This window comes from Amphiura filiformis, chromosome 1, assembly GCF_039555335.1.
Source record: "Amphiura filiformis chromosome 1, Afil_fr2py, whole genome shotgun sequence".
Classification (NCBI taxonomy): domain Eukaryota; kingdom Metazoa; phylum Echinodermata; class Ophiuroidea; order Amphilepidida; family Amphiuridae; genus Amphiura; species Amphiura filiformis.
This window is the reverse complement of record NC_092628.1, coordinates 94,825,090-94,837,739: the sequence shown is the minus strand read 5'-3', so window position 1 is coordinate 94,837,739 and position 12,650 is coordinate 94,825,090. Positions and strand designations below refer to the sequence as shown.

The 12,650-nt window shown below is 37.8% G+C and overlaps 1 protein-coding gene and 1 non-coding gene across 2 annotated transcripts in view; one reads left to right on the top strand and one right to left on the bottom strand.

Annotated features, from left to right (window-relative positions):
- The window catches only part of LOC140158505 (transmembrane protein 134-like), a 33,796-nt gene extending 25,749 nt beyond the window's left edge, over positions 1 to 8,047 (bottom strand). Inside the window, exon 1 of the mRNA XM_072181618.1 lies at positions 7,856 to 8,047. Coding sequence (XP_072037719.1) covers positions 7,856 to 7,873 — 18 coding nt within the window. The 5' untranslated portion in view covers positions 7,874 to 8,047. The remainder of the gene's footprint in view (positions 1 to 7,855) is intronic.
- Positions 8,048 to 8,539: 492 nt separating this feature from the next.
- Trnah-gug (transfer RNA histidin (anticodon GUG)) lies at positions 8,540 to 8,611 on the top strand. Its single transcript has one exon. It is a non-coding gene; the product is annotated as a tRNA-His (tRNA).
- The last annotated feature ends 4,039 nt before the right edge of the window (positions 8,612 to 12,650 follow it).

The window sequence follows — 12,650 nt, the reverse complement described above, 5'->3', positions numbered from 1 at the left end:
CTTGAGGACTGTTATATCTCAAAATGTGAAAAATATCAAATTTTAATAATTTGTCATAAAATTTGTATTATATCGTGAATTTCATAAAATGAAAATTATTTGATATCAGAAAGACATTCTTCGTATTCAGAATGCAATTCGATAGGTCTGATGTGCTCTCATGTCCCACAAAAATGCTGTCGAACGCTCAAAATGCTCATTCCAGTTCCTTAAGCTTGTACTAAAGTACTACATGTACTTTAGTATCAAAATAAAATGACACATCGATATAAAGCGTGCCTAATGGGGATGGAATATGGTAAGCCATACAAGGTTGTTCAGAGTACACAAAGTACATCATCCACTTTTAATTAGGGTACATATATCTTTAGATCTTTAATAACTGAGGTTCTTATTTCTAGATTATCATGTGAATGGCAAATTTACAAGTGTTTGGACAATATTGTGGAATATATAAAGTAAATGTGAATTCAAGTAAGTTACTACATGTATCTACAGTACTGAAGATCTATATTTACTGTCAGTGAACATAATTAATTAAAAAAATTGCTATCTACTGAAGACATTAGCATGTAGAGTAACAATGTTAATGTTACTACAAATTTATGTGAATTCAAAATAAAACAAATTCAACATCATTGAACAATTGATTCACCATCTGTCAACATCTTCAAGACCAGGGTCAAGGACGTCGTCTTCAGCAAAGCCACCTTCCAGGCTGTTTTTAACTTGTATAATTATAATAACTTTTTACGCCTTTGAGTCTCATGCCTGTCGTGTGAGAGAGCGTGCCACCATTTGTGCAAATATACTCCTAGGAGGTTTATGCACAGTAATGGAAAGAAGAAGAAGGATTAATTCAAATCAATTAATATCTATCAAAGACATATAAGCATCAAGTTTTAATTACTTGATGTGAATTCAAATTAATTACTATCTACTGAGGACAGACAGCACCATCAAGAGAAATTAATTACCTTTTTTGCTACACATGGATTAAAAAAATTGCTATAGTCTACAGAATATAAATTTATATTCAACTAGCGCTGGTATCGGCAAGCATTTTCATTGTCGACAATCGACAAAATTAAAAAGCCGACGTCGACAACTGTCGACAATCAGGCCTAATTAATAACCCCCCAAATCGTCCCACAAACCTGGCAAATGTTGTGACGATCCGGGTGCAAAATTCGGCAAGTTGCTATCTTATCTTCAGTAGATAGCAATTTATTTGAATTCATCCTGTTGGGGATGTTGAATATTTGTATTCTGTAGATAGCAACTTATTTGATTCACATGTAGAATATAAAAGCAACAAAGTTTGTTTTGCTTGGTGCTGCTATCTTCAGTAGATAGCAATGTATTTGAATTCATCCTGTTGGGGATGTTGAATATTTGTAGATGGCAAGCAAAACAAACTATGTTGCTATTATATTCTACATGTGAATCAAATAAGTTTCTATCTACAGAATATAAACTTTATTCAACATCCCCAACAGGATATAAATTCATATACATTACTATCTACTGAAGATAGCAGCACCAAGTAAAGCAAACTATATTGCTTTTATATTCTACATGTGAATCAAGTAAGTTGCTATCTACATAATATAAATATTCAACATCACTGCACCAACAGGATGACTTAAAATACATTGATATCTACTGAAGATAGCAGCACCAAGTAAATCTAAATTTATACTTTGTGAATTCAAATAAGTTGTTAGACAGAAGATGAAGGATTTTCACTGAAAAGGCACGGCAGCACGACAGTTTGTAATATTTCAAGAGGGCATCATGGCAACTGTTGAAAATTTGAGAAGGGCACCAAGGCAATTTCTCAAAAGCAAAGAAAACACACACAAACAGTCTGATAGATGATTTTATAATGAAGGGGTAGGGCTGGGGCACCGACGGCAACTTCATTAGAGGGCACAGCAAGTGACTGCCGTCGGTAAAGGACATATTTTGAGGGCATTACGGCAGTGGGGATGGGCACCCACGGCATTATGCCGTGGGTGCCATGGGTTAATTCGAGGGCTGCACACTGCATTAATATGAGAAAATACATGTACACAGGCCCGACAGCTTTTTAAAGTGCCCTCCGAAGCACTAAGCAAGAAGAGTAAAGTGCCTTGCTCAAGGACACAAAGAGCAAGCTTAGCTCAAGCGCCAAGTGGATCCACTCAGATTTTGAAACCCGGGACCCTCGGACCCACGTTTACGTTTACGTCTACGTCGATACTCAGCAGGATCCTTTCAGGACGTCACAGCCCAACAACGCCGACAATGCCTCAATTCAACCGCTCGGCCCATGCTCCCCTCTTCAATGATTTAGTCAATCATTTATCTACTTATTCTGAGCAAGGCCCAATACTTGTGCTGACAGCCAAGTTGGTCACTTGTCGCTTACTGTTCAAAATGTGACATGTACACCAATTACAGTCCCCGAAATGGTCTACTTTTTAGCTGAACTCAATTCGAAACATTTAGTGATAGTTAAAAATGCAATCCCCAACCCTTTGGTTAACTTTGGACAAATTTGTAGAAGTCTCTGTGTCTGAAAATCCCTGGTACAAACATCGAAAATGGCGCATTTTTCAGTCCCGGTGATGAATACTATATCCACACCGCTGTTTAGCCAGCAGCCATTCAAACATGAATACATGTATGCATATCTCTGACCCCTGTAAGGTCAACCACATCGCGTTAATTCCAACCACTCCGATGCACCGATTGTGACCACGTTGTCGGGTTCATGAATATTTAATGAGCAGCTTGATACTGACGTCATTACGCATGCGTGATATGAATCTGAGGTGACCAGGAGCTACCATTTTGGTCAACTGAACTCGACTCGTATTTTCTACTCGCTAGATACAGCGGCAGGGTTCACAGTTTGCTCTCAAATAACCGGGTCCACTTTTTTATGCTGGACCCATTCAGATCCCATTTTTATAGTTGAAATTTGCGGGTCCCAAAATGATTTTTGTGGTCCAAATTGTTGCATACAACCTGTTGAATGACCAGTTTGTATCAGTTTTTACATCTGAAGACTTGCCTGATCTTGGTCAAAGTCCTCATCCTGATGTTCCTCTGTTTGAGATACGTAGCGAAGGTGTCCAAAAGCTTTTATCTAAAATCAAGCCACACACTGCATCCGGACCAGATAATCTTCCCGCATATCTATTGAAAGAAGGCTCCGAGGAACTGGCTCCGGTCTTTACACTTCTATTCCACGCCACTCTACATCAGGGCAGAATACCACACGAATGGAAGTCAGCAGATGTGACACCAATCTTCAAAAAGGGCGATAACCACAAGCCAGCAAATTACCAGCCCATATCTCTTACATCAATTGTATGCAAGATCATGGAACACATCATCCATAGTCAGATCATCAACCACCTGGATACCCATGGACTTCTTACGGAGAGACAGTTTGGATTCAGGAAGAAACACTCGTGCGAATCACAACTCTTTCTGACTGTCCACGACCTTGCTAGAGGGCTACGAGATAAAGAACAGATCGATGCCATCCTGGACTTCTCAAAGGCGTTCGACAGGGTACCGCATCAGCGTCTCCTCCTGAAACTCCACTACTATGGTATTCGTGGTCCCCTGCTATCATGGATCCGTGATTTCCTAACTGATCATACTCAACGAGTCATCTTGGAAGGAAAGAAAAGCAACCTGGCAAATGTCACCTCAGGCATGCCCCAAGGAACGGTCCTAGGACCGCTTCTTTTCTTGGTCTTCATAAATGACTTACCGGACTTCGTCACATCTGACATCAGAATCTTCACTGATGATTGTCTTCTGTACCGCCCAATTAAATCTCAAGCGGATGTCACTGCACTTCAGGATGACCTTGCCAATCATCAAGTATGGGAGAGTAAATGGTTGATGTCTTTTAACCCTGACAAGTGCGAAGTGTTAAGGCAGCTGTGTACTCTCAGACATGCTTGTAGTAAAAGTGCAATAACTTTGTAATTATTAGCGCAAGACATATAAAAGTATACATTTTTATAAGGGCAAGACATCAATAAATCTTAATATACGTACAGATTTGGGGTAAAAACAACAATTATGAAGAAAAACACAAAAAAGTGAGTTTTTGGCAATATTTGTTAGGTACATAATAACAAAAAAATACTCTTTCCAAAATATTTTATTTTGTTTTTAGCTCAATCTGTAGGCTCCATTCCAAAAACAGTTTTTTAATTTTTTTGATATTGGCCTTATTTTTTGAGATATTGACCATATAAGGCATCAAATTGAACTTTTTGAAATTCACAAACGCCTATTTGCACAAAATGATGCCTAAAATCGGAAATAGACCAAAATAAATGTATAAAAAATGAGAAAACCGTTTCTTGAGTCGATCATGCTTTTTACGATGATCATGTTTGCTTACCTATAGATGCTGTATTTATTGAGTTATCGTGTACCTAAATCGTCATTTTACCGAGAAAATGAACATTGAAATAATGGCCGTTGAAGTTTAAAGTGGTCACATTTTGCAATTTCATCGAATCTCGCAGGAGAATGCGGCAGTTTTTGTTTTTCTACCTTATATTACGGGAACATCGGGTTAATCCACAGCCCCTGAGAAGTTTGAGCGAAATCCATTCATAACTTGATATTTAAATCGGGTGAAAGAACTTGAAAAAACCCACATTTTAACAGCTAAAAGGAGCCATTTGACCACTAGGTTTTTGTGAAATCAGTGCTTCCGTGGTGTTTCCATAAGATGCGCCGGCGCATGCAGATAAGCGTCGGCGTATGTGTAGCGTATTTGTGCGTTAACAAATTTCGCGATGCGTTTTGCGCGCGTGTACCCTGCTGGTACAACAAAGATTTTCTTTCCTTTTCAATTTCAAACACGAGTGGAATAGGGAAATAAAATCCTTAAAATATTACAGTTGGAGTTAACAAATCTGGATTTTTATTCCTTGTATTTATAAAAAAACATAACAAAGTACAAACATATCAAAAAAACTCAATTTTGCGAAAGAAACAATGTCTAGAGTACACAGCCGCGTTAAGAGGAGGAGAGCGTGGCCTAGCGTTTAAGGCATAGGACTGTGAACCCAAGGGTCAAGGGTTCAAATCCCAGGTCTGGCTCTTTGTGTCCTTGATCAAGACACTTCACTCTACTTGCTTAGTGCTTCGGAGGGCACTTTAAGCTGTCGGTCCGTGTACATGCATATTTTCTCACATTAATGTAGTGTGCGTGCACGTTAAAGAACGCCACAGGCTATTCGAAAAGAGCAGGGGATCATCCGGTCATGTTGACTGTACTTCAAAATACACTCATCTACTCTAGGTTCCAGAGTAAAAAAATAAGTACAGCTTGTCTGTACGCAGTGCGATAATACTCATACATGAGGGAGGCACTTATAAGGAAGGAAGAAGAAGAAGAAGAGTTACCAACAAAAGGAAAAACATCATCCAAGCCAATTATACCATCCCACGGGTCTTCGCTACGCATTGTCGACGAAGCTAAGTATCTGGGAGTCACTATTCTGAGCAACCTCAACTGGAAACCACATGTAAATAACATCACCAAGAAATCAAATAGCACCCTGGGCTTCCTACATGTACGCAGAAACCTACGGAAGTTCCCACCAAAAATCAAGGAACAGGCTTACAAGACGTATGTTCGACCAACGCTTGAGTTCGCCTCCTTTTATATTGTATTGTATATTTATTAGAAATCACATAGCAGCCAACGGCTGAATTGCATGACATTTACATTAAAAATAGCATTATGAAAAATACATACATTATAATTAAAACACTCAAACATTTAAAAACATAAAAATAAATAGGAACACATTATAATTGCACTTGACTGGATTTGGAACAATATCAAAAAATGACTGGCAGGAAAAAACAAACTACATTGCCTTTAGGATGTTGGTAAGAAAGGGTAGGGGATCCTCATACCAAGGATATGGTTTCTCAATTAGACATGGTACAAAGACGTGCTGCTAGGTTTGTTGAATCTGATTACCATCCTAGACACAGTGTGAGCCAGATGCTTAGCGATCTCCAATGGCAGTCTTTAAATGAACGCCATGCACACAACAAAGTCACCATGTTATACCGGATTGTTCACGGTCTAGTCGCCATTCCAAGTGGTCCACCCTACTTCTTTCCAGCTCCTAACACAACTAGAGGTCACCACATGCAGTTTAGACAACAACACTGCAGAATCCAGTCCTACCAGTTTTCCTACTTCCCGAGCGTCATTTGTCTGTGGAACACACTACCAGCCTCAGTCGTATCTGCCACATCTTTGGAGATCTTCCGAAGCCGGCTGAATCCACTGACGCTTCGCTAGACTGGAAGAGGGCCGTTTTTACTCGCACATCAGCACTGCTCAAGTTTATCTGCACTCAGTGAAATTCGTGTTTCCGCTCGCACCCTTTGCACCGCACACAGTACGACAATACTCGGGAGTGAAAACTTGGAAGACGAAGAAGAAGAAGAAGAAGAAGAAGTCACACAGAGTTCTTGGGAAGAAGCTTTGCCTGTAGTTGTCTGAGCTAGAACCAAGCCGCATGAACCTTTGCTGATGTTGCTGGCGAGTTGTGCGTTGTCTTGGTTTGATGTAGACTGGAATTGGTATGGCTATTTGGTTGTTGATTGCCTTGTAGAATGTGGTCAAGCGGGCTTGCCTGCGTCTCTCCTCCAAGGTGGGGATTCCCAGATCTAATCTCATGGTGGTGACGCTGGCTTTGCGTTGGTAGTTTCCGCATATGAAACGGATTGCCCTGTGTTGAATCTGTTCAAGTTGATCTATTTGGTTTTGTCTGTATGGGTCCCAAATATAGGTATGCCAGGTGAATTCAAATTTGCCATCAAACTGCATCATTTTATATATCAAATTAAAGCCCTAAAGTAAAGAAAGCCAACACTGAAAACCTTTTTGTCATAGCACTTTCTGTAGCAAAGTTACATCTTGTCAAAGATTGACTTTCATCAAAAAGATTCTGCTAGCAAAATTCCCCAAAACAGCATTACGGGGTGTTTCTAGATCTTAGTCTCATGACGATAGCACCTTTTTTAATGGAACTGCTATCAAAATCTCTCTGAAATTCCATCTGCGGGTCTCTCATCACCAAAAAAAATCATATATTGGGTCAAGTGAAGTATAGACAACATATTTATGAAGGTTTCCTTCTTAAAAAGCTTCTTTTTAATTTCAATGTAAATTTGTATTGCCAGTTTAGGCCATTTTGACTGACTAACAAATGTGTTAACTGAGGTTTCCCTGTGATACCTACCAAATAGTGGAGGCGTATTCTAGTTCATGAGTTGTGATCTTACCAAATTCTAGTTGTGATCTTACCAAAAGTATGGAACCAGACATAATTGGTCGTTATATGACTATCATTTGAAGACTGGGTTCTTATGGTACATCTTCTGAGGAGCAATTTCAGACAATAGCTTGGGATTATTGGGACAGAGTGGATGATGTGGACGACTGGACGTGTGTTGAATCATACTATAGTGGGAATTCCAATTGAATGAACGCAGCTTTCAATAGCGTGACGAACATTTGCGTACACTGTGCGATGTACGCCAGCGTGCAGCGACTGTGCGTCAATGTAACGCGAAGTGAATCCAACCATGCCAACGCACTCGTGATTGGTTGGCATTGTATCCAAGGTCGTGCGTTCGCGCTGTAGTTTGAAATACGCGATATACAATCGCGAATGGATCGAGTACAGCTGTTGAAAGCTGCGTTCATTCAATTGGAATTCCTACTATAGATAGTGAATGGCTGAAACTTGAATGCATGAAATGAATGGAACCGAAATTGGCGAAGGGGGCGTTCACTTACCTCCCATTTTTCGGCCATCTCCCGTTTCCCCTCCTCCTACTACAACTCAGGTTTCACACAGCTAGCTCCTAGGAAGTGGCACAATGGCTGAAATGTCGAAAATAAGTTGAATAACCCGCCACCAACTATCAGAATTCATCACCAGCTGTACATGGAGCATGCCATCACTCACTGTTTACGTCGCCATTTTGGACATTTGGATTTGTCCATTTTGAGTAGGGGTGGCTGCTACTTATGATATTTCATTACATTAAATCTAATGATTACTTGATTTATTTCCGTTTATATCTGAAGTATTCTATATTAAGAAAAATTCAATAGTTGTTCTTATAACAATTAAGTTTCCATTATGGTTCAAATGTTTATATATTTTTACAATTCAATTGTCAAATTATCATGTGCCACCCCTTTATGCGATCTCCACTTATATAACGTCAAGTCAATATGTCAAGGCGATTCCATTTCAATTGACTTTTATTTATTGTAAATTTACGTTTTAAGTAAATTAAAATATACAAAATCTAAGTATGAGACTAATTTAATATAAGAAATATTTTATTCAATGATAATAAAAAAGAAATATTGCTTTTTTCCAATATTTTATGTAATTAAAATAAATTATTATACGTACATAGTATATATATAATTTTTACTACCAGCAGAGACACGCAGCCCAGGTAGCGTGCCGTGATCGTCTAGAGGTTAGGACATTACGTTGTGGCCGTAATAACCCAGGTTCGAATCCTGGTCACGGCAGAGTGGAGTGCTCTGGCACGAAAAAGGGTTGCAGATTTTTTTCTTCCCCTTGTTTTGTTATTGGTAACTCCCTATTTCACCTTCAAAAACAATACAAATATTTTATTTCTTACTTTTCCTTCTTTTTTTCCCCAATGGGTCAATGTACAATGCTATGCAAAATTAATTTACTGAAATTTGCCTCATGTAATATTAAAGGGGGGGGGGCTGATGCAAAAAAAATTTTATTGTGAAAATTTTTCGGGGCCTCCCCTTTACAGACCTCAAAAATTTCAGGGCCCCCTTTTTGACATGAAAATTATGGGTCAACCCCATAGAAAAGCATATAAACTCAATTTTTCCAGGAAAATTTGTGGTCATTTTTTTCAGGGCCCCCCTTAGGAGGGTCAAAAATTTTCAGGGTACCTCTTTTTGCATCAGGCCCCCCCCCCCCCTTACAAGCGTTTGTGAACGGTCCCTAAAAGTTCAAAGGATATAAAGGGTGGCTCCCATTTTCTTTGGAAGGTGGGGGGGGGGGGGTAAACTATAATGTCGCTGACCTGATTCAACTTTTTATGACCCCCTACAAATTGATAATTTTATAACCCAATTCCACCCAGTCTGACTCAGAACAAATTATTCCTTGTCGAAACTTTAATGAGGTGCATGGAGTGCACATTATTGTATACATGACCCCTTCCAAAGAAAATTACAGCCCCCAGAAGATTTTCAACTTCTTTGGAGATTAAGGGGCTGTGCAATAATTATGAGCCCTGTGGGAGTAGGTAAAATTGTGGATGCAAGAATTTGTGTTTGGGGAAGCAATTTTGGGAAAACTGAGGGGGGTGGGGGGTGGGGAGCAATTTTGGCACACATTGGGGTCATTTTCAATAAAACACTCTAAAAAGGCATAACGGAAACCTTTTAAATATTTCAGGTTTGCAAATTGGTATCGCTAATGTTTGGCATGTGGGCAGGCTGAAAGGGGGCAGGCATTTTTTGGCACACCGTTTGGAATTTTTATTATCACATAGCCCCTAATGAAAGGTACAAAAGAAACAAAAGTTATTGTGGTTACGGTTGTGTGGGAGTGAATTCTATCTAAGTGGTTTGCTTTCAAGATTCAAATTTGGGAGCAAAAACAACAATTTCCCAGTTGCATCATTTTGGCCCAATACATATCTGTAGGACTAATGTAGTATACAGATTTGTTTGTCAAGATACTACATGAAATGTCTTTGAGCTTCCAAAAATGGGCTTTATTGTGAAACTAAAAGATTTGGTATTTTACACTATTTTGGCTCATGATCGGAATGAATTATCATTTTTCCTTTGTCTTCCCGATTTTGTTTCATTTTTTGTCACTTTCCTCTTGCATATTTTTCTCAATCCAATTTGACTCCCTCAAAATACCCTGCTACACTAAATTGATTTCTTTAATTACATTAAATCACATTTGACAAAGTATCACCTGACCTGTTGCAAGTTTATTGAACCACCGGAAAAGAAATGTTCACATAATTATAATTATTGACATTATAATGTGTAATAAAGAAAACCATTACTTTGTGTTCCAAGCTAATTATTTAAGGCCCATTCAGTGATATGCTCATCCGGAAGATTGTAAAAATCAGATTTTGATACTTTGTCATTGTCATAGATGTGCTAACATAGTTTCCTAGCATTAGCGCCAATCGGGCTTGAAATGTGGGGGAACAAACTGCCTAATTTGTTAAAAAGTAGCTGAAAAGAACAATGGGTCATTTTGTCAAAAGGTGTGGGGCACATCCCCCCGGCCCCAGGATTGACACCCATGCCTGTTAGTGGTTCAGTGGAAAGCTGTATATGGTCAATTCCAAGCAACCTCGCCCAAATTGTCAAAATTTAAAAATCAAGTCAAGTATGTGATTTTGGTCTCATATTGTAGCTAAAAAGCTATATTTTCTGAAAACATACTTTTTTAGGAGGAAATGGTGTCCATTGTTAGAAAAACATCCTAATTTGCATAAATTTGCATATTCTTGACTGGTAAAAGCAGCAAAACTAAAAACACAGCAACTGCTCTGTACTGTAAAATTTTGGAAACAAATTATGCATGTGAATATAAAGTTTATAAGCAGCTCAAAATATAAACACCAGAAATTTTCAAATTTTATAATGTGTAGCTTCGTCAGCATTGTTTGAGTACCAATTTTACGATTAAAAGCATCATTCCATAGCATAAAAGTATCATTTATTACCACTGCAATTTTAAAATAAGGTTGATTTTCATTGAAACTAGAATGCAAAGCAAATTTATTCATCCCTATCCAATGACCCAAAAATAATTTTCAAAAAGTCTTATATGCGCCGGTAATGACCAATTAAAGTTGCATCATTCCATAGCGTTGCGGAATGATGCATAATCCTCATAATGTGCCCGTTTGAAAAAAAAAAATATTCACAATTTTGGGTTAGAACTTTCTGAAATGCATTGCACAGAATTATCTTTACAGTAATTGATGTTTCAGCATTGCCTGAACCATTGTAAGTGACATAACTCCACAAAACCCCCTGCATCATTCTGCAACGCCATAAGGATTCATGGATTGCAAGGATTTTTTCTTTAAATTTACGATAAAATAAAAACAGTGATGATTATTTCTTGATAGATGGTGATAGTTGTTATGTTACATCCTATGGCTAATACCCAGTGCTAAATTTCACTTCCAAGAATTTTAGACCAGCAAAATGTTGACATAATTTTAGTTTCAAAATGTGACCATGCAACACAAGTTATCTGATTAAAAAAAATCAGTGATAAATATTTTTGGATAAATATTGATATTTGTCAGCTAACATAAGTAGCCAAGTATATAAAACACAATTTACTCAAATTTATTGATCTATTTATTTTTATTTTCAAACATGGACTGCTTTTCATTTTCTATGGGATTTACACACAGCATCATTCCATAGCGCTCCTTGCATCATTCATAGCGTGACCTAGTGTCGGAAAATTTGGCATAAAGAGGCGATGCCCAAATTTTTTTAAATCGATACTGACAATTGTCAGTTTACATCCTAAGCTTTAGATTAAGTGGCAAATTTAATATCTCAGATTACTAAACTCACAGAGTTTGTCAAAAATGTTTTAGTGCAAAAATACTGGTCCTGTGCATCATTCCATAGCTAACCTTGAACTTTGCATATGCAAATTAGGAAATTAGGGTGGTTTGGAAAAGTTTCTCCTACCTTAATCATTCACTAACCAAAAATACTTTAACATTATGCTATTCACCTTGTGCTGTTAATACATATTTGGCTGCTGCATCAAAAAGAAATTCGTACAAAGGCAGTTTGCATCATTCCGCAACGCTTGGAATTGCCCATATTCTGACAGTATATAAATTAGCTGCATGTATTTGAATGGGGCTTCAACTTCGCCAATACTGCTGGGTTTTTTCTTTGTTTTTTGTCAAATTTTTCATTTTAAAAATACCAAATGACAATTTGAATGACTTATCCTTCACTTTTAAGCAATTTGTAATCAGTTTTAATTTTTTACACTTTCACTGGAATCACTGAATGGGACTTTAAATTTTTTTTTTTCAGATGAGATCTCAAATCATGAGCTTGTTAGAATCAAGTGATAATATCATATTCAATTCATATCTCAATGAAGATGATAAGTTGGTTTACCTTTCTGAAGAAGTCCCCAAAATAAAGAAAATGGTAAAAAGTAAAATATTCACATGGCTTCCTGAAAGAATTTGATTTAATCCACAGACCAGTGCCATGTCTTAGCTAGAAATTGATGTTTGCATGTCATTTGAATAAATGTGCTCATCCTTAATTTGATGCGACCTGTTACAACAAAAGAAACCTTACTACGGATTCCAGAAAATACAGCACTAATTATTTGGGATAGAAAAAATAAATTGTTTTGCCATATGAAACACAGCAAAATCCTACAATTTGTTCTAACCGGTGATAAGTCATAATTTTTGGAAATCTAAAGGGCCACAACAAACATGCATTTTTGTGGTGTTTTTTGTCTGTGCTAAGCCAAATTTCAGCT